At 31.5% G+C, this 22,468-nt stretch overlaps 1 protein-coding gene across 4 annotated transcripts in view; it reads left to right on the forward strand.

Annotated features, from left to right (window-relative positions):
• LOC105193387 (FH1/FH2 domain-containing protein 3) overlaps positions 1 to 22,468 on the forward strand; it is a 157,761-nt gene that overhangs the window by 122,586 nt on the left and 12,707 nt on the right. For 2 of the 4 annotated variants that reach the window (XM_026134910.2, XM_026134911.2), the window contains exons 6-17: positions 222 to 732; positions 954 to 1,216; positions 1,735 to 1,866; positions 2,254 to 2,590; positions 4,184 to 4,817; positions 9,563 to 9,721; positions 10,347 to 10,529; positions 16,901 to 17,020; positions 17,503 to 17,637; positions 18,146 to 18,288; positions 18,890 to 19,157; positions 19,515 to 19,638. In XM_026134910.2, coding sequence (XP_025990695.1) covers positions 222 to 732; positions 954 to 1,216; positions 1,735 to 1,866; positions 2,254 to 2,590; positions 4,184 to 4,817; positions 9,563 to 9,721; positions 10,347 to 10,529; positions 16,901 to 17,020; positions 17,503 to 17,637; positions 18,146 to 18,288; positions 18,890 to 19,157; positions 19,515 to 19,638 — 3,009 coding nt within the window. Of the gene's footprint in view, positions 1 to 221; positions 733 to 953; positions 1,217 to 1,734; positions 1,867 to 2,253; positions 2,591 to 4,183; positions 4,819 to 9,560; positions 9,722 to 10,346; positions 10,530 to 16,900; positions 17,021 to 17,502; positions 17,638 to 18,145; positions 18,289 to 18,889; positions 19,158 to 19,514; positions 19,639 to 22,468 lie in introns of all 4 variants that reach the window. The other 2 variants (XM_039450494.1, XM_011157812.3) reach the window with 1 other exon arrangement.

A 22,468-nucleotide genomic window follows, 5' to 3' on the forward strand; every position in this document is an offset into this window, starting at 1 on the left:
ATTTTAAGAAATGCTTAACTTTTTGCTTCTCTCTCTTTTTTTTCAATACCTCGGGAATCTTTTGAGCCTTTATGTTGTTTGAGCGGTCATAAAATCCACCGGAGAGGTGTATTTACGGCTAAAGGCTCGTCTCTCTCTCTCTCTCTTTCTCTTTATACACGATTGTCTGGAACAATTTCGCCCTCCGTGTTTAATCTCGTAACTCGTTTGCATTCATGCAGCACTCGGCCAGGTGATGCTGTACGTCGACGGTATGAACGGGGTGATGGAACATGGTCAGACGGTGGAATGGTTGTATACGTTAATTGCTAGTCGTTTTCGGCTGGTGGTGAAGACGGCGTTGAAACTACTGCTCGTGTTTGTGGAATATGTGGAAACAAACAGTCTGCTGTTGGTCAGAGCTGTGAGGGCGGTCGATCAGGCCAGGGGCGTGGTACCGTGGATTAACGTGATGAAACTCCTGAAGGATTATGATGCCGCTGACACGGAGTTGCTTATATACGCAACGACTTTGATCAACAAGTGTTTGAACGGTATTCCCGATCAAGACACATACTACGATCAAGTAGACTGCCTCGAGGAACAGGGTATGGAAGGCGTTGTCCAGAGGTACATGTCGAAACAGGGCACAGATCTCGACCTGCTTAGACAGTTTCAAATCTACGAAGCAGTGCTGCATCATGAAGATGGCGACAGAGGTTCACCTATACGCCAATTGGATGACAATATAAGGTAAGTGTGTTTGGCGTTGAACGCGTAACATGATTTACTGAAATCTCCTTTCTTCTACCTATATTCAAATTATTTGACGTAAATAATTTTTTAAAATTATACAAATATGTAATTTAGAAAAAAGAAAAAAGATCTCGTTCATATATTTCGACAAACATTCTATTCCATTTTCTAATTTGTTTAAAACAGTTCTAATCCGATATTCGTGATTGATTGCGTAGGAAAACTTTGCGAAACCGGAAGTCTCTAGTGGATTCTCACGAACGGCGAAAGTCTCGAAGACATTCGACGGGTAACTCACCCCTATCGATGTCTCTGAATGCACGGCTGAGTCCACGGCTAAATCATTCTCTAGGTGTGAGCAAGCTGAACAATACCTTAAACTCGAATCTGCCAGATGATGACGACGAATCAAGTAGTTCTCAAGGTTCGCAGAGTCATTTGGGTGAAGTTCAACTCAACGGCAGTTACAAAGAGAATAAAGGTAATCGTTTAGTTTCTCTTTTGATCGGAGATTTGTATTTTGAAAATAATCACATTCTAAATTGATTTATTAGTAATTCAACTGCATTGATAAACTTTTGCATATACAGATAAAATGCTTGTGTTGACAAATCACTTACTGAGATCATAAGATTTTTAGTTTCCTTTCATATTGAAGAAGCATTATATGATCAACTCTAACATTCTAACATTTCAATCTTTGAAGTCTTACATGTAAATATGATATAGATTGAATATTTTGCGATTTACGTTATTATATGTTGATGTTATTTTTGAGTTCAAGTCAATGTATTTATGCCGTCGAAAAGATTTTCTTGCGATTTTTATACAAGATAAAAGTAAAATTTAACTTGTATTTTTTTAAATTAGCAAGAAAATTTTGAGAAATATTTAATTTGCAATAAACTTAATCTTCATGTAAAACGTAGAGGTGCACACGAGTGATTTGCTTTAACGGAGAAAACATTGTTCTACGTGTTTCAGTAGATGTTGGTGTTATAGATGTTGGTGTTACACCTGCGCTGAGACGACGAAGGGAACGCGCGGAAAGACAGAGGAGCTTTATTAGGGAGCAACAAGAGGCTACTGCAAACTTAAGAGCTTCGCTTGGTCACACCGATGATCAGGAAAGTGAGTACTTACGAATTATTTCGAGTATTAATGCTTTATATGAATATTTTTTGTCATTCTCAAACATAATCTATTTTATCCTCAATTAAGTCTCCAATTATCAATAATTATACATATGATTTACATTCTCACAGAAGAAAATTTGTTTTATTATTTTATTTATACATATTGTTTATAAATAAAAGGATTAAAAATGTGTATTAAAATGTGCATGAAGTTTTTTTTTTAATAAAAAATATTTGCTCTTAACACATTTTTTTCAAAATGAGCGGATTTAATAAAATAGATTATTTGATTTCGTACTATTCCCATTTCTTTTTGAAGCAACGTGCATTGAGAAAATATTCTGTCGTTACAATAAATACTTTTAACCTTCTATTATTAAAGGTCAATTCGCAACAAACAGTTTGCGATATACGAACGGTACCTCTTATGAGAGGAACGCTGATTCTCCTTCGAACAAGTTGTCCAGAACGAACAGCAGAAAAGACTTGACGCCCTTGATGAATGCCGCGAACAAACTCGACTCGGAGGAAAAGAAGCCATGGTACGGTAAAAGTCCCAACGAAGGTGTCGAGTACAACGAGAGTAATCACACCGACGAAGACGAGAATCGTCGAGTGGTTCTACAGCTTAAGAGGGAGGGAACCGTCAAGGATCTCACTCAGAAGTTGGCAGCACAGAATCTTATACCTAGCAGCCCTGTGGATGAGAAAGTTTCCAGGTAATTTTGGGAAAGGCGCAGCCTTTATTTCAAATGCATACCTCTTGATTGATTTATCTTTTGTATCTCGCATTGTAAGTCCGTATTTATGAAACTTCAAACTACAAACTCTTTATTATATGACTCTTTATTACAAGAAAGCGAAAACGGCACTTAAAAATTAATCAGATTTTAAAAAATGATTAATAATAGAACGACAAAAAGATTAGAAAAAGTTTAACGTAATAAATAAACATTTTTTTTATGTGTAAACCATCTTCATTGTATGCATAGTATGCATTCCAAAGTTACATAATTAATTGTTAGCAGTAATGTTCTTATCCCGGAAAATTTCTCGAAATTTTTAGAAAAAAAAAACGGTTTTACCCATTTTTTTCTTTGTCAGAAAATATCGCCTTTACTGTCTTTTTACGGCAATGGTTTTAAAATTTCCTTCACATTTAAGAGCTTTAATAAGTATAATTCATTAATGGCTGAAATTCACTATTAGTCTATAGTAGAAAATCTATACTAAACAGAAACTATAGATTTTTAGTACTGGCAAGATATATCAGAATACAGCCAATGAAATGCGTTGTTATTATCACAGTCACATATTTACAAAAAAATAAAAATAATTAGGTGTTTTCCCTCAATTTTATTTTTCTGGAAAATTTATAACAGTTTCTTATTATCACAGTCTTCTTTCGTATTTTTCGAAAAAAATAACTTAATTCTTTCTTCAATTTTATTAAAACACTAGTTAACAGATACTCAGTTACTAATTTCTCGTAATAAATTAAAAAAGTTTTCTTATTAAACATGAAGTATAATGCATCTGAACACGAAAATTAGTTTAACTTTTATGACAGGTAGAAGTGGAAAATAGCATAGAATAGTGCGAAATATTGACAACACAATGATACTTGAAAGCTGGAAAAGTCGTATATGAACTTTGTACCTTAGTCGGAAATTCTACCAAGTTAATTTCACACAGGATATTGCAAGAGAGTGTTTCATATAAAAGTTATTTCTTCGTTGGATAGAAAACTTTTAAGTCGATAAAGAATCTTATCTCTTCAGAGTTTTGTTATAAGACAATCTTTAAAAATATCTTAAAATGGATAATTGACAAATATTACTATTACAAAATGCGTATTATTTTGATAATGAGATATTAAATTATCAGCGACAAAATTGATTGGAATGTGTTCATTTCCGAAAATGAAATTATATAATAATACACACGCTACACATACAGTTAATTTCAATAATTTCCATTTTCGATGTTATAAATGCACAAAAGTTTATATTGTCAGAATTGTCTCGCAATTAAATATAGAGATTATTTCCGTGTGTAACATTAAAATTTAAAACCACGGTAATTATATTGGCTTTAATTCTTGTTTATAACAATTAATTAACATGATTAAAGTAATTCATTAACCTAACAATATGACAATTAAATCGGTAAATATGTCATCAGTGTTATTCGTTATATTTTATTAACTTGTTTAAATGTATTTTTCGCTTTTCACGTTGTAAAACATAATATTATTAGCATTTATTACATAATATATAATTTTAACAATTTGTATGTATTTTTATCTTTAGGATAGGAGATATGAGCGGATTGATCTCAAAGGCAAAGGAGGGTCTAGCAAAGTCGAAGTCAAAGGCGGACGTACTGAAGTCGCCAACCGGCGATAATTTGCCCAAGCTGCAAGAAACGAAGAAATCTGAGAACGAACTGCATTGGGAGGAGTTGGTAAAGAAATTGAAGAGACCACTGGCGCTTTGCGACTTGGACTTCACCGATCTGAATTCCGAGGACGAGATCGACGTGTTGGGATCTGCTAACGTGACGAATGGAGTGCCTCCTCCGCCACCACCGATGGCACCACCAAATGGAGACGCTTCGGCACCTCCGCCACCACCATTGGGAGCGAGATTGCCGCCGCCGCTTCCTCAGGGTCCGCCGCTGCCATTCGGTGTCAGTTTGAAGATGATGAGACCGCTGCCATTAGCTAATGAGACTAGCAACACGCCGAAGAGTCCGCCATCGTTGCTCGCGAAGAAGAGCAAGAAGACAGTGAAGCTGTTTTGGAAGGAAGTACGAGACGATCCCAACATTCTTGCACGACTCGACAAACACAAGATGATCTGGGACGAACTGACGCCCGTGGCTGTTGACACACAGAAGCTCGAGCATCTTTTCGAGAGTCGCGCTAAGGATCTCATCACCAAGGTAAGTGGTTTCCACGTACGACTTCTTTTACGCAGATCGTGTCGTTTTCGTTATACGAGTGCAACGAACCGCGAGTTTCACCGTTCCGAGTGGACGGTTGAAGGGAACGACATAAAGAGCGATGCTCGTTTAAACGAGAACTACCCTCGGCTGCCTTTGGCAGCGTACATTGTAGTTTTGTACGACATTTTTCGAAATTTTTAACGAGATGAAAATGGAAACCATATTTTACCACGTTATTTACTTATTTTTTGTTATATTTTCTTCAATCAAGCTTTATTTATCCAGATAATAATGGTAGTTCCGACTAGGTAGACTAATTTGAAGAAATTCTCAAAGAAAGGTAATAAGAGAGAGAGAGAGAGAGACAGAGATGTTTAATGAGAGACACTAGAAAATTATTATTTGTTATAGTTTTTTTTATTTACTTTTTACTTTTAGCTTTGGTTTACTCGTTATACTAGCCACTTTCTGGATCGTTAATTTTGCACGAAAAACAAATATCCGGTTTTGATTTATGCAAGATTGTGACAAAATCTTTTCCACAGAACTAAAATTCCAATATGCACAAAGCATTTACCTATAATCTTATATACATAAATGCCGCTGTTGATCCAGCAAGTTGGGGCTGTAACACGTTTAAAGGGGATGACATCTTTTTGTCGCGTCTGCTTGACGCTTAATGCTTATAACTTTAATGATAATACTCAAAATAAGGAGAAATTAACATTTATGATTACATGATATTATTTATAATTAACAATTTAAAATCGTAAATTAATACGATTATGTGATAAAAAGAAAAAAATTTTTTGGTAAAAGTATAAAAAAGACAATTACATCTACAATTTTTCAATTGCAATTATTTTAAGGTATAGAATTTTGTATTATATACTTAACGTTAATATTAATTAATTTGCTTAATATTAATTAACGCGTTAAATATAATTTTTTTTTTATTTTATGAAAGATATAATATATTTAATTTTGTCTACTTTAGTAAATGAATTGATTTTTACAAATATATATTGAATTAAATAAATATTACTAATTCATTTAATTAATTCTGGATTTTAAGCATCAGAAATAATTTTATTTTTTTTTTATAATGACTAAAAGAACGGACAAAACTTAACGAATTATTTTTTTTTCCTATTAAGTTTTTTATAAATTTATTCTATTTTAATTTAGATATTTTTGTTGTATTTAAATAATATTGGACATTTTTTATTTTAAAGTTAAAAAATATACGTTTTTAAATATAGTCATGATTCTTAAAGACAATATTAATTTGACTATTTCTTTTTTGTTTGAAAAATCTTTATGGATCTCATAATTATATTAATTAGACTATCAAGGATATAGGCTCTTTAAGCTTATTATTACATTACTCAAATAAATGTTAGACATATCAAAACAATAGTATCTAAGTTGCACGCGAAAACGCGAAACGGTAGCTTTGATCTTCTTCGCAATATTATCGATTGCAGTATTATAAATTACGCTCTATATCTTTTAATTACGCAGCGGATGTTGCTATTTTTTTCTTTCCTAAAAATAATCGTAATTATGTCGTTTTATTGAAAGAGAAATTTTCATGGCTCATTACGATTTATTTTGTCATACAAAATTACAGCAGGCTATCAATTGAAATAATTATTTCAATGTAAACAATTTTGGAACTGTAATAAGAATATAAATAATTTCAAATTAATACATCGCGATTTTTACAAGGTTTCTTAATCTTTCCTTTTAGAATTAAAATTACAAAGAGTTTAAATAAATAAATAAACTTTGTTACACAACATATTTTTAAAGTTTATGATTTTACTTTAATTTAAATGTATTAGATTTTATCAAAATTACAAAACATTTAATTACTATTTTATTTCCAAACAGAACTGATAATTTAAGATACTTATATGTTGTAGAAGAATTAACAGTACATGTCACCATGTGTATAATTTACAAAACGATTTTACACATAGGTACACACACATGCGCGTCAATACAAAATACAAAAAATTCTCACTGGCATTGTGCCGGAGCATTACAATCGAGTAGAGAATATCGTTAATTACCGCAGTAATTATACGGCGCGAGTATATTGGTTTCCTCTCACCTGTGTATTTCGCGTCTGTGCACAACTAAATCGCAGCAAGAGGTACTACACGGCAGAGAGATTGCGACTGGGTTGCGCGTATTTTTCGAGCGTTACTGAAAGCTGCCGCATTATTTCTCCGTTCCGGTTGTTTCCGACACCCGGCTCTTTCTCGCCCTTTGAACCCGCTTAGCACACCGATAATTACAGTCGACCTATGCTCATAAAAAACAACGAAAAAGTGTGGCCGCGTGCCAAGAAAATCGCAAATCCGTTGACGACGAAACAAGGGTGTAAACGGAACACAAGGTATAAAAGGTAATCTCGCTTTCGACGCAAATAATGACGTTGTGCACAGTTCCTTGCACTTGTTCTATAACGTCATAAATCAGAACTATGAATGCCGCATGTTCCGAATTAATAGGAAAAAAAGAGTTAGGAGAGTCGGTGCAGGAGGTGCACCATAAAGCATAGTAGTCATTGTACAGAAAACTTGAGATCGATTGTTTTAAAATTGATGATATAACATAAACAATATAAGGACTATTAATTGTTATATTTATTATGGGGGATGAAATACAATCAATTCTTTCGTAAAAATGAGAGTAAATGTCTTTATTAGAGAATTTCAAATTTATTATATGTTATTAAACATTTAGTTGAATTTATATTTGATTTTAAAAGCATTTATTGTGTGTTTTTCTGCTATTTATTTTTGACTACTGATATTTTTATGAAGATTTTTTGCCGGTTTCGAAAATCAAGTTTTTCTTAGATGCTATTAAAATTTAACATATAATAGCTTGACAGTAGAAAAGTAGATAGAAATGTGCGTTACAATTAAATTAATGATCTCAATATCTTCTCTCACAAAAGCCGAAATAAGTGACGATGAGATAAATTTGATATCAAATCATTTTACGATTCTCATTTTACACATAATTCACATACGAATCTTATTCTTAAGATGACTTTATGTCTACAATATTAAAAAAATAAAAAACAGATTAAATAACGTTACAGTTTTTTTTGCACAAAAATATACAATTATTACCATCTATTCGTGTATACATATGATTTTATATTATCACTTTCGTCATATTACGTTTCTTTCAAGAGTATATTTATGTGTCGACTCTTTATATACATTCCCGTAAAGAAAGATGCGAAAGAGATTTAAGTAATCTTTGATTAGTATTATCTTTCATTCAGCTTTGTGTTCGGCCACGTATGTGTGTAATTATCAAATAAGCGCCATACAATAACGTAGGCTAATTTAATAACGTGGTTAACCGTATCGCGTGAGGATAACGAGTATGATAACGATCATGAATAATGATTATGACTACGGTCGAATAGTAGTAAGGGTGGTGATAGTGATAGTGGTTTACTGCAATACGACTAATTTTTTTCTTGTATTCTTGGCAATGTTGTTGGTGCTCGCACGAAAAAAAAATGAACGAAATGGCATGCTGGAATTTTACAGGAGGTGAGTCTTAATTCCTTAACTTTCGGCGTGGTCTTGTTGATCGTTAATATAAATGCATGCGTTCTGAGTACATTTTCTCACGAGTGCTAGTGCAATCGATCTCATACTGATAATAATACACTAATTAATGGAAACTTTGCTGAAAGTATTTTTTTCTTCAGAGTGACTGCTACATACAAATGCTAATTTATTTAAATCGTAAATTTTGTAAATCGTTGTCATAAATTTTTCTAGCATTTATTATTTTATGAATATTTTTTCTTGTAATTGATTATACTTTTATTGTGGATTAATTTATTAGGATATTTTTTATTGTAACTTTTATTAGGAATTATTTGTAATGGCATTGTTTAAGAAAGCATATAAAATATTTCATCAATGACTGAAGCAATTTGAAGATTTTATGTTGTTTATGTTGTTAAATTGTTTTATTCTGTACTTTCTAATTCTTATGTGATTTTATTACACTGATTTGTACTTCAAAAAATTATATACGCAATTGACACCAAAATAACAAAACTTTGTTTGATCTAACGTCTATTTCGCTCAATATTATAAAATTATTTTATATTATAAAATGATAAGTTTATAAGATATTTTATTTTTTGGGATACCTTTTTTATTTGGTATATTATTCAGGTAATTTTACTATATTATAGTACATTTTCTTTATTTTTATTTACATTTATTTTACGTAAACCTTTCTGTAGTTTATTTTCATTGAACGTTGTGCGAATATATTTTTAGTAATAAATGAGTTTAAAAAAAAAGATAGTTTAATAAATTTATCGCGTGATAGTTTTTCGTCTATTAGAAATAGTTTCGTGAGCCGTCGTTTACAGCCAAATAATTTCGACGGAAAATGTCCAACGTCATCCATATACAATCTCCACTGCAATCAAAAGAATACCTTTATCCCATTCTAGTGGTATACCCTACCATTATATTTTCACGAATCTGTGTAACACGTCTCGATGTTTTATACCTTTTTGGAGTGTTTTTTTTTAGCGGAGTATTTATTGCACGGTAAAAAAATACTAATCGTACCGCAATAATTTCGAGCGCTACGGAGTAATAACGAAGAGAATGACGAGGTTACATCTTGCACGCAAACGTTTTGATATAATCGAATTTTTTTCGTTTGTTTACAAACAGAAGCAGCAGGAGATGAACAAGAACAAGGAGATTATCGTACTAAATCATAAAAGATCGAATGCTATCAACATCGGTATGACGAAACTGCCGCCGCCGAGATCCATCAAAACTGCGATTTTAAAAATGGATGCTACCATTATGAATAGAGAGGGTATCGAGGTAAGAATATAGTGTACTTTTTCTTTTTTTTTTAATTTTTAATTTTTATAACTTTTAATTTTTTTTATTTTTTAATAAAATTTCTAAAGCTGTTTGAAATTGAAAAATTAAAAGAAAAACGATTATTTTATACGCAATATATAGTTTGAAAAGAACGATGCAAGATATAATATTTCGACAGTTTCAATTTTATTTTTGTAATAAAATAGAAATTATTTTTTTTTTTAATTTTAATGTTAAGTTTTATCGTAATAATTTTTATCAAAACATGTTAACGACGTTTTTAATAACGTCCCTAACTTCAATAAGACGCCATTGAAATGTCATTTGTCATCACTTCATCATTTTATTACATTATTATTTCTCACTATTTTGTTTATTTTAATCATGTAGTTTCTACTTAACATATATATTTTCTTAATTGATTTTTCAACTTCTATCCCACATTAATCTTTTGGTCGATAAAAAGCCTTTAAAATTATTCAAATTTTTGTTGATAAATCCTGAAGTTTAGTTGAAATGCACATGTGTATTCTAGTTTTTGATTTTATTCTTATCTCTATAATTTTGGATTGATTTCTCTTCTTCGTTCGTTTTTCTCCTTGTCCCGAAATCCTCCCAACAGAAACTTCTGACGATGCTACCGACTAAAGAAGAAAAGTCCAGGATACAAGAGGCACAGGCCGCCAATCCTGACCTTCCTTTAGGATCGGCCGAACAGTTCCTTCTGACTTTGACCTCCATCTCGGAATTGCCAGCAAGGCTGAAGTTGTGGGCGTTCAAATTAGACTTCGAAAACTCCGAAAAAGTAAGTCTCAATATTATACTATGTATCTTTTAGTAATTTAACAGTAAACCTTTCTAACTTCTGATTTTAAATTGTTGCTGTTATATATAAACTTTGTGATGGAAGAATTTAATATTCCAGTATTGGGTGTGTGTGTGTGTGTGTGTGACAATTTTATAACCAAACTTCTCTTAAATAAAATTTTTATATCATTATTCGTTAATTAGTTAAGAAAAATTTAAATTTGATTAAATTTTAATGAATAATTTTTTTTTTAATGAGATTTAATTTATTAATGGAAATGTGGTGTAAAGACAAATAATACGGAACCAATGTTTCTACTTTGAGGGAAAATTTTTCATTTCAGGGAATTTTGAATTTTTAAAACAAGAAAGGATAAGAGATAAAATAAAGGATTATTTTTAAAAATTGGAAGAAATAGTAAGATCTATTTATTTTTAACAGAAAGGATAAATTTTTGATTAGATAATTTCAGTCCTTTGTTATTAATATCGATATAGACGAGTCTATAGCTGTTGATATAAACTTATATTTATAGTAAATTTTTATTTTAAAGGTTTAATGTATTAATATGCCTATGTGATTGACTTATAACATCTTAAACAGTATTTAAAAGGATCTTAAATATAAGAACCAAGTATGAATACAGCCATAGAGAAATAAGAACACAGACATTTATGGCCGTGTCTCAACATATTGCTATGAGAGGATATTTTTGAATATTAAACTATGACGCAAACTTTTTTCTAAAATTCTGTTCTATAAGTAGTAATTTAATAGCGGTAGTGAATCAAGAAATTTGGAATAAGCTGATAGTTTTAGCAGTGATATCGCCTGCAACAGAGCTTAAAATACGATAATATTGATCATAGATTTTATTTTAAATGTAGGAATATTCTCTGGTTTTTTTTTTATAAAATGACACTCTTAAGTGACAATAGTAAGAAATTTGCACAGAGGTTCTTCATTTCAAAATATTGTATAAGAAACAAACAACGAAGATCAGTCAGTCTTAGCCTTTAATCTTTTGATCTAAGTCTTAATCCTTGACAAACAAGTCTTAGTATTAAAATCACTAAATCAAACAGCCATCAAATGTACATTTGTATTTTGAATTAATCCGAGTAAAATTAAATTTGAACAAATCAACTTATTGTTAGTTGCACTCAATTGATCTTTGATTTGAGTAATCAAGTTTTGAATTTTTGACCTTGAGAAATGAATCGATCATTGATAACAGCCTGATGACGGTTACAGTCTCTGACAATAATGTGGCAATGATTTCAACTCAGTTATCGCTCACAATAACGTGACGATAGTTTTCAAACAATGAAAATATCCATGTTTTATAAAGGTAGGTTATGTGTTAAAATTTAATAGATCAGATTTCAAAGCAATGTCTATAACTTAATTAAGATCTTTTTTCGTTATTCCGAAAATAGCTTTAATTTGAAAATCGTTCAATCAATCAAAATTTTAATGATAAATTAATTTTATGCAATTTTAAATTAAAATACCTTAATTTTAACTACTTAAATTAATAAAAAAACCGATTCATGTCTTCATGATATCTTTATTATAGATTCTTATTTTTTTCTGGCAAATAATAGCACAAATTTTTTTATGTAAACCGCTTAGATGCATTAACCTAAAATAATTATTTAAATCCTTTTGACTTCTAATAATATGCTAAAAATATTGAAAATCTAATTTCTACTTTACTGTAGATTTTCAGTATTGACAATATATAGACTCATAATTACTGATACGTAAGATTTTTTTTGTAATTAATTTTATCAAAAAATTGTTATTTCTTCAATAACAATTATAGATTAGTTCATAGAGTGTGATTACTTTTATATCTTATTTTTGTAGTTAAACATAAAAAAATTGATTGAGTTTTTATTTTTAAGATAAGTTTATTACTGTTTATTATTTGTTTTTTTATCATTAAAAAAACATTTTTAATACCTTGAATTGAACGCTTTGTGTCTAATATTTTTTGTTTACCTGGATTAAAACAGCATTTAATCAGAGAACGATGACATTAAAATTAATTATAAAAAAATAAAATAAATGATTAAATATAAGATTTCTAAAATTCTTTATCAAAACTAAAAAATTAAATGAGAGCTACCCTGAAAATAATAAAGTCTGAAATAACCAAGTTTTTTTATGTGAGGGAAAATACGGAGAAAATTGAAGAGTATAGGAACATTTGGAAGATAAGAAGAGAAATTTTAAACCATGGAAACACTGTACGGAACAGCTCTTCTTAAATTAACACGTTACTCCAATATAAATTAAAACTTCTTATTACTTATTGATTTATACAGAATTAAGAAAAAAACATGTTATAAAAAATAATTATAACGTCCAATTAATGAAAATTTAAATCTATCCTTAGTATTAACATAAAGGTAAAAATGAAAATGAAAGAAGACTAAAGAATGGGATATAATAGAGGAAAATATAAAAGAGGGCTCAAGTTTCAAAAACGACAACAAGTAACTCAATAAATAAAGTACAAATCTATTTGTCTACATAAATTGATTAAAATACAATTAAACATATTGTTACGACTCTTGCATCGTAGATCCGCTATTTCACGCCCTCCCGTTATTGCCACCAGCTGTTATCAATTGACAAAACGCGCAACACTTGAAGATAGCTCCTTGCCAATGGATTATTGATTGATTCTCGATTTTGAGTTACGCTCTCGAACTGCCATACACGGGCTTTTGTAATTTCCGAAAAATAAAAGCGGTTTCGTATTTATTATTGTATTTCGGGTATGTGGAGACGTTTCGCTTTGAGTCGTATTTTGTCTCCACTTGTAATAGCATCGGTAAGATCGGTAAAATCTGTGAAATTCGGGACTATCCGTGTTTCCCTCTCCGTCTAGCCAGGAGGCAGAGAGACTTGCTGTTCACGGAGCACGAACAGATATCAATTAGCTGTCGTCACATAAACATACAATATTTAGAAGTTAGACACCGCTCACCTCGAGCCTAGAATTTTGATGGACTTAAATAAAGGCATCAGATACACGTAGAAACGGCAGTCAAAACATTAATTGTTGCATCTATATTCTGGATGCCGTCGTGGCGAAAGAAGAAGAAACTGAATAAATTACGAGGCCTGTTGGAGCGTCCCGGAGCAATACGCGTTGACAATAAAATCTGCGCCAACAAAAGCTATACTTTCGAAGGAGCGTCTCCTTTCTTGAGTGCGCGAGTGAGTGCTTGAGCCGCGGATGTAACATTTGGGGGCTCGTCCGGGATAAGTTGAGCAAAATGAGTTTACTTTCGGAAAGGAACGGACGAGGGATGAAGAACAGCGAGTTATGGCCTTCTTGCATACTCCTCGAAAGGAGATGTGTACGCTTTGGGGTCGTTGAGCAAGCGAAAAGAGATACTGAGTTGATGAGCGCAAAGACGCTCCTTCATGCAGCAATAGAGAGGCTAAGGAAAGAGCGTGCCTAAGAGCAACAGGAGCTTGCAACGACGCTTTGGCTTCGTGAGGAGAAGCTCCTTCATCACAACGAGAAGATTATCCTGCTATGTTCCTCCAATAATATTCCTTCTTCCGCGGAGAATTCTGCGTCGGAGAGTCAGCATCTTAAGTCGATTATTCGTGTCGAGTGCGACACGTAGTGTCCTGTTTGCATTTGCATCTCAGGCACTTGCCCGGGGTGCAAGAAGCGCGAAGTTTTTTTGTAGGAAGGGTGCGTTTTTGGAAAAGGAGAACGGAAGAGTTCTTGTCAAGCACATTTCCATCTTTATCGTTTTGTTAAATGATTTTGTTGTTGCGTTGCGTATTGTTTTCTTTTCAAATTCTCAATTTGTTGAGTCGTTAAATGAAGTGTAAACCTGTTTATTTATTTATATAAATTGATTAAAATACAATTAAACATACGTTTACTGAACACGTAAAGAATAAAATGACATTATTACACATGGATAATAAAAAAATGTAAAATTAAATCTTAAATTATTGAAAGTATATTATGTTGTATGTAATATTACCGAAAATAAATATTATTCACAATAAGAACAGAAATGTTTATATTTTTGTACTTGAGTAATTTAAATGACAGTTTATATGAAATAAAGACCACGTTGCACATAAGAAATAAATTTAAAATACAGAAAAATTATGAAACGTATGTAATTATAATTTTATAAAAAATACAAAATAGTGAGTAATTCAGAAACGTAACATGTTTCATATTTTCTCTTTTTCAAATATTTCCTATCATCTGTCTTTAATATGACAAAATCTTTCTAATAAAAAAATTAAGAATTATAATTAAATAGCATAACATTACTCATATAACATTATTGAAAGTGTTTATAAAATATAAAAATTAAAGAATTTAGTTTAAATTTGGGAACACAATTAAGTTAATCTAATGATATCTCCAGGAACAATAGGAGAGAGTAAAGGTAATTACAAACGAAAGCCGAATAAAATTCTAATACGTTTCTTTTATATTTATAATTATATAACACAAAATATTTATTTATTAATTAGTATAATCAATTTTGATAAAATTTAACAATAAAATTAATTTTTAATGAAAAACGAAGTTCTTAGTGTTTGTAATTACCCCAACTATCGTGGGGTAATCACGGACAGAGAACTAATCATTTGGATGTATTCATTAATTACCAAACACTTTATATATAAATATATATAAAAATTACATAATAATTATATATAATTATATGTAATTACATAATTGTAATATATATAAACATATTTGATTTATTTGATAATTATATATAGTTACATATAAAAGTTTTTCCGGGTTATAATTTTGTGGCATCTAAAATGATTAATTATTAAAATTTAAAAATATAAATTGAAAAAAGGTTATTGACGAACACTTCGGAGTAATGACGAACGTTTGGAATTGCCCCATCCGATTTGTTCGTCAGTACTCCACGTTATAAAAATAATAAATAATTTTTTTTAGAGATTACGACCAAAATGGCTATGAACAAAATCTTGCTCATAAAATAGTGTTTGATTTCGGTATACTTTATTTTTATTAAAGCTTATTTGTATCATTTTTTACAACAGCTACACGCAATTTAAAATTCAATCAAAAAAATTACTTGAAAAAGGACGAAAAAGTTTAATTATATTTATCTTGAATGATGCCCAATTTCACGCTACTACTGCTTATCTGACATTGTATGAGAGTTGATCTGTTAATCGGTGAAAAGAAAAGACTCTCTTTCTCTGACATATCGTTATTGTTACGTGATTACCCCGCGTTCATCTTTACTCCACTTTTCCCTGAAAATAAATAAGTACTTGTGTTAAATAAAGTCTTTGTTGCAAAAAGTTCAATATTTATTATAGCATGTTTTGAAACAACTACAACAACTTTTAGCAAATGCCATCTAAATACAATGCTTTTTTTAATAAATATTCTTTTATTCTATATTAGTAACCGATTCAATATTACTTGTCTTTACTCTACTTGAGAATAGGTATATGATCGTATTAAATATGTGATTGTGTTGTATGATTTTAATATAAAGTAGACGTTAAATTCATTAGGTTCTATTAATACGTAATAATAATTAAATTTGTTTCTTTTTTTTTCTTTTATATTTCTTTTTATCTCCTCTTCGATTTCGCGCGAATTTCATCACGAGTATCAAGACGACGAGAAGGAATGTTAGTAATGTAGGAGAGGAAGTCGGCAAATAGAAGAGCATTCTCAGCGCATTTCTTCGACGACAAAATGGCAAATTCCGATATTGTACCGATATATTGTACTAAGAGAGGTCACTCGACGGCCTGACTTCCTTGGCATCGCTTAACTGTAGCTAAAGCAGGAAATATTTTGCGCCGGGATATCCGAATTCTTTTGTATCCACTTGTATGATCGGAATATGAGATACGCCATTTCTCAATCAAACTGATTCTCATTAATTCAGAAATGCATGCAAAAATGAACGCTGGTAAAGTTAATAGAAACATTTTTGGATCAGAATTATTACATAAATAATGAAAAAAATAACGAAAAGAGCAAACGTTTAAAACTGAAATAGGTAAACTGTATTTTCATTATTTCGCTTTTACGTTTTTGAATTATATACGTAGATTCAATACATAAAATTCGAAAATTTTTTCCATGAAGCATATGCGTTGCAAAAATATTTGAAAAAAAAAAAGGTTTTTTTTTCTGTTTTTCGCGCGTTTGGTTAAAATATAATAATCTACGAGTTGATAACGATTTCTTTTTCAAATTTCAATGTAACAATGAGATGCGTGGTTATATAAAAAATGATACAATTATGAAGGTTTGCGATACGAGTGAATAAATGTGAGGTGGTTTTTGTGACTTTCAGGAAATCGCGGATCCTTTGATGGATTTGAAACAGGGTATGGAGACCTTGCGAGTGAATAAAACGTTCCGTGGGATTCTAAGCACGCTCCTTTCGATCGGGATATTCCTCAACGGAAATGAGGTGGGTATTGAATACCAGCCAAATGATATCCACTTAATCCGTCTGTCCCGCGACTTAGTGAAATCGTAGCAGTTTGAAATCTAACGATATCGATAATTTAGTTCCAACTGCTGTTTGGGCAGGATGCCTTTCATGCCGCTTGGCTGTCTGCCACATTTTTTCGAAAACAATCTCAGTTTAACGCGGAGTTTTACTGCAATCACGGCCTGCTATTTATTCTCGGGGTAGCGCCGGAATTTTGGAAAGTTTTGACGGAATATCCACTGTATTAAAAAAGTTCTAATGTATTTTCCGGCAGCTAGACTTGCATCGGATTAATTTCCAAGCGGCGCGGTTATTCCAGTGAAATTTCTATGTCCATATAATATAAATACCTAAATAAATCTAAATATTTACGTAAATATTTACGAGCGTCGAATTGAGGCGCGCGGTTATCCAGGCGATGCGTCGTGTTACAACGTGAAGGCTTCATCCTTTTTCAGGTGAAGGGCTTTCAACTAGAATACCTCGTCAAAGTACCTGAAGTGAAGGATACGGTTCACAAGCACTCGCTGCTTCATCATCTTTGCCACATGGTGATGGAGAAGTTTCCGGATTCTACGGACCTCTATTCAGAGGTGAGAGTCAGTTAGTACGATCAAAACTGGAGAGAACTTTGCTTCGTCGTGATATTGTGGCAGCACTATTATGTATTTATGAAATTGAGACTAAGTTTATTTGCTCGTGTTCCCACAACTTTTTCACTGCGATTTATATCCCGGTTATAATTCTATTTTTTTCATATTTTGTAGATGCAATGTTAATAAGTTTGTTAATAATGACAAAAGTGTAGCTTTTCAAAAAAGAAAAACAAATTAAAATGTAAATTGAATTAAAATAGAAACAATGTTGCAATTATATTTTGTATAATTTACGTGAATACTATATAACATTCCAAACACACGACTTTTTTTATACAGTAAAATTATTTTCATTGAGAAGAAAAATAATATAAAGTTAAAGTAAAAAAGATACAAATACTTTCTTGCATCTTTCTGAAACAAATTTTAAACTATATAAATCTCGTATTTCCTGAAGACAATTGGAATAACTTTCTCGGTACCACCAACGCGGTTTTGCTTTCAGATTGGTGCGGTAACGAGAGCCTCGAAAATCGATTTCGACGAGCTGGCGGCGAACATCGCGAAACTCGAGAGCGAGTGCAAAGCGTCTTGGGACCATCTCAAGCTCATTGCGAAGCACGATGGTTCTACGATGATGAAGGTCAAGTGAGTATAATTCCCGCCGAGTTTCTCAGCCCCCGAACCAATTTCCGAGATTCTCTCTCTCTCTCTCTCTCTCTCGTTCTGTCTTTTCCTGTGAATCTTCCTGAGTGTTCGCGTTTAAGAAGTCCCGAGTGGCTTCGATAAATTCGGGATAGAGTTTTTTTTCAGAGAAACTGGCTGCCATCCAAGTGGAGCTTCCATTAATTACCGAACGGACATTTTCTCTTCCCTCGAGTCTTTCCCTTCGTTCGTTCTGCTGGCAATCATTCGCACTGCACTTGCCACCCAATTTACCCAATAGATCTAAATCTTTTATTTTTATTTACGTTATTTTTAATAACTTGTTGTCTTTTAAATGCTTTATCTTTTTTATGTCTTTTAGGACAATTAATGATAGTTAAATATATATTTTTTAGCAGTGGAACGGTATATGCATACGAAACGCATATACAAACAAACATTTTGAGTTTATATCTTATTTTATTTAAAGTTCAGTCATTTTGTTAAAACAACTAAAAGTTTTATTTAAATATTCTACTTATTTATTCGTTAAAATGTACTTATATTCTTTTAACAAATACATTGCTTTGTTTTTATATCCTAGGATGTCTGATTTCCTCGCCGATTGTGCCGAAAGGATAATCGTCTTAGACATCGTGCACAGACGTATTATAAATCGTTTCCGCAAATTCATTCTGTGGCTCGGTATACCATTGCATAGGATACAAGACACAAAACCAAACGAGTTTTGCAGAATTGTGTCTGAATTTGCTCTGGAGTACAGGACCACTAGGGAACGAGTGATACAGCAGCTTGAGAAGAAAGCCAATCATAGAGAACGCAATAAGACTAGAGGGAAGATGATAACGGAGGTAAGCCATTTTCGTTTTGTATTTTTCGTGAGAAACTATCATAGCGAATTTTATCGACTAAATTTATATATCTATCTATAATGTGTTAGACTACATTGGCATTTTTAAAATAATATAAATATTAATTAACGTGGAATATTAATTAAATTTTTTCTCCTTAATTTTTATAATTGCTTGTAATTTTGTAATACAAATAAAAGTATAAAGTATACAACATTTTTCTTTAATATATTATTTTTACTTGGATAAAGTTGTTTAAAATTATTTTCATGACTTTAAGAGTATATTACTCTCGTGAAATTTTGCGCGCATCTTTCGCAAGTTTACTGTAAAATCTTGATGTTGTTCTTATTACAGGTCGGCAAGTTTCGTACAAAGGAGGATCGAGCGGACGCGGAACTCAGACAACTACTTGGCAGTGACATTTCAGACGTCGAGAGTATCCACGGCACTTTACCATGGAGAAGACAGAAGAAAGACGGTAAGTTTCGTCAGATATTTTTCCTAGATCTTGTTTCTTTTCTAGTTTAGTAAATTATTATATCTTTATATCGATTTAATTTCTCTTTTGCGCAATATATTATGTCTGGTACATATAAAATAAATAACATGATTAACAGCGAAATACGCAATTTAAGTTAAAAAGTTAATTGTTTGAAATATACGATGTCGCATAATATAAATGTTATATGTTTTCTAAATTATTTAGCAATCCATTACGTCTCATTACATAATAGACGTATATTATAATAAATGCAATAGCATTTACACAGGCAAAATTATTTTAATTTGTTTCTATACTGTGAATGTGAATATATTTTATGATATATTGAATTATTTTTTCAATAATTGATATTTAGATATTGTGCCATTTACATGCATTACATTTACCTGCTTTGTGTATCGTTGGCACATAATGAAATAAATTGCAAAAATTTCATACTAATTTATAAATCCATTTTATTATCAAATTTTTGCCATTAGGAAAATTAAAAAATTTAACAAATTACAATGTAAGATTATATGAGAGGCGTTTAAAAAGCTTTCTGGGAATGAATATGTACATAATGCTGAAGAGCAAAATTATTTGCTTAATTTCGTTGCGCTATCTTTTATAATATTATTAGAGAATTTTATTTTGATTTGACAAGTTGTTTCGTTTTAGCGATAGTGAAGGTAAACGTTCGTTTGATGTCTTTAAAAAATGATGTTATTAATATCTTCGAGAAAAAAAGAATATCATTGTTTGAAAATATTTGCATATCTGCATAAAAGAGCAAGGGGGATGTAATCGTTTGAGATTGCGTGAAAACAAAACGGAAGAAAAGTGATGTCGAACCTGGAACGTGGCACTTTTTTTCGAGCAGGCGCTCCAGACACAAATAAAACGATTATTAATCAATATGTAAAATGATAATCTCATAGTATACTCGCATAAATAAAATTTTTCTGATGATATTGTGAAAGATGCAACAAAATTATACAAATAATCTTTTTCTTCCATTTATTTATACATTCACATTTGTAGAACTTGTAAAATACTTAAACAAATTTATCGTACGTACAGCCTTGGCCAAAAATATCCAGACATCTTATATTTTTAAATATTTTGAACTAGAAAAATTTAAACAGAAATTAAAATGTGTATCCTTTGTTTCAAGAACTTCAAATTTATGTATAATGCCAGTAATTAATATGAAATAATACATACAAAAGAATTCCAGATAAACAAAAAAAATTATGTCGCTAATAATTTTAGCAACGACTGTCTAAAATAATTTGTAGTAAATTATTCAGCTTTATTTTAATGTAAATTTATTTTACTTTTTATTACCAAGATATTTGATGTTAAAAATATTCAGAAAGTTAATGTTGTGATATATCGTTAAATAATTGCTAGGAGAACTTAAGGATATATGGATCAATCTCAAAACATTACTAAAAATATAAAAATTGTACAAAATATTTTAAAATTTGTTTGAATAACTGTGTAAAAGTTGAGTACAATTAACTTATTAATTTAAAAGTTATTTAATTTTTTGTTTACTCTTGATTCTTAGGTAAAATAACGTTTTGCAGTACTTAGTTGCAAATTTGATGGGAAAGTAGAATTATCAATTAAATTAAAATTTTTACTTATACTAATAAAACTCTAATGAATTTGTGTAAAAATTTATTTAGATTTACTTACTCGTTCAAAGTTATTTATTTAAAACTGCATCAAAATATAGTAAATTTCTCTGCAAAAATCATTATAAATCAAATTTTTTCTTGTTTTCTCTTTCTAGAAAGAAAATTTCTGGACCAAAATTCGGGCATTTGACCAAAATTTTTTGTTGTTAATTAGGAAATAAAAAAATAAACCTAGAAAAGTCTTCAGTTCTTAAATTTCGATAACTTTAAATTTGTATTGTAGCCAAAAGATCCTTAATGAAAATATCCTGTACGTTATGATTTACAGTTCCTCGTCTCCCTTCGAGTATTATATAGCATAGACATACAAAATATGGATGTGTGTATTAATGTGTGTTTATGAATCAAGTTAGAAGCACAAGTGTTCTCGCCATCGGACGAACGAGATTTTATCACCGCGAGCGATCACGACGTTAACATGACGGTTTCCTAGGCTCTACTTAGCCTCGCTTTTAACTCGCGTGAAAATAACGCACTCTAAAAGACGACGGCCGCGTCGGCTGTTCCGACGCGGATAAGAACAAAGTGCGAGAATTTCTCTTCATCTCCGTAATGTTCCAGCTCGGTGGTGGCGGCGACGCGCGCGAGATAAATGTCGCCCTTAAGCAGCGGCTCTTGCAGGCAAGATTTAAGGATAGCGCCGGGTCATTTGACGACATTACCGGAAAACGAGAAGTAAATGCGTCGCCATCTTTGTGATTATACGACGCGCGTTCGCGGACACAGTTCTTTTCTCCTTTCGTCTCCCGTGTTTAGTCGAATGTGAAACTTACCGGCGCGCACAAGTCCCCGTTCGTTATCTTTATGGCCTTCGCACGGGGACTTATTCGACAAGTTTCTCTTTTATGCGACTCGGAATTTTCTCGCCCGAAATTCGCGCTGATGCTCGAGATTACGTATATCCGTCATATCGTTAAGCCGTAAATGTAACTTGACTGTAAGTAGCATTATCATTCAGTTGCCGGAAGCTTCAAGGTAGGATGTCTTCGACGGCGTTGCTTCATAAATTCTGTATTCATGAGAGAAAAATTTCAACTTGAGTGGAATTTTGTTTTACTCATTCTTTATTGCGCTTTACGCCGCGCTACATAAGATGGTAACTTTGCCTCAAGAGAGGG

This window comes from Solenopsis invicta, chromosome 1 (genome assembly GCF_016802725.1).
Source record: "Solenopsis invicta isolate M01_SB chromosome 1, UNIL_Sinv_3.0, whole genome shotgun sequence".
Lineage (NCBI taxonomy): Eukaryota > Metazoa > Arthropoda > Insecta > Hymenoptera > Formicidae > Solenopsis > Solenopsis invicta.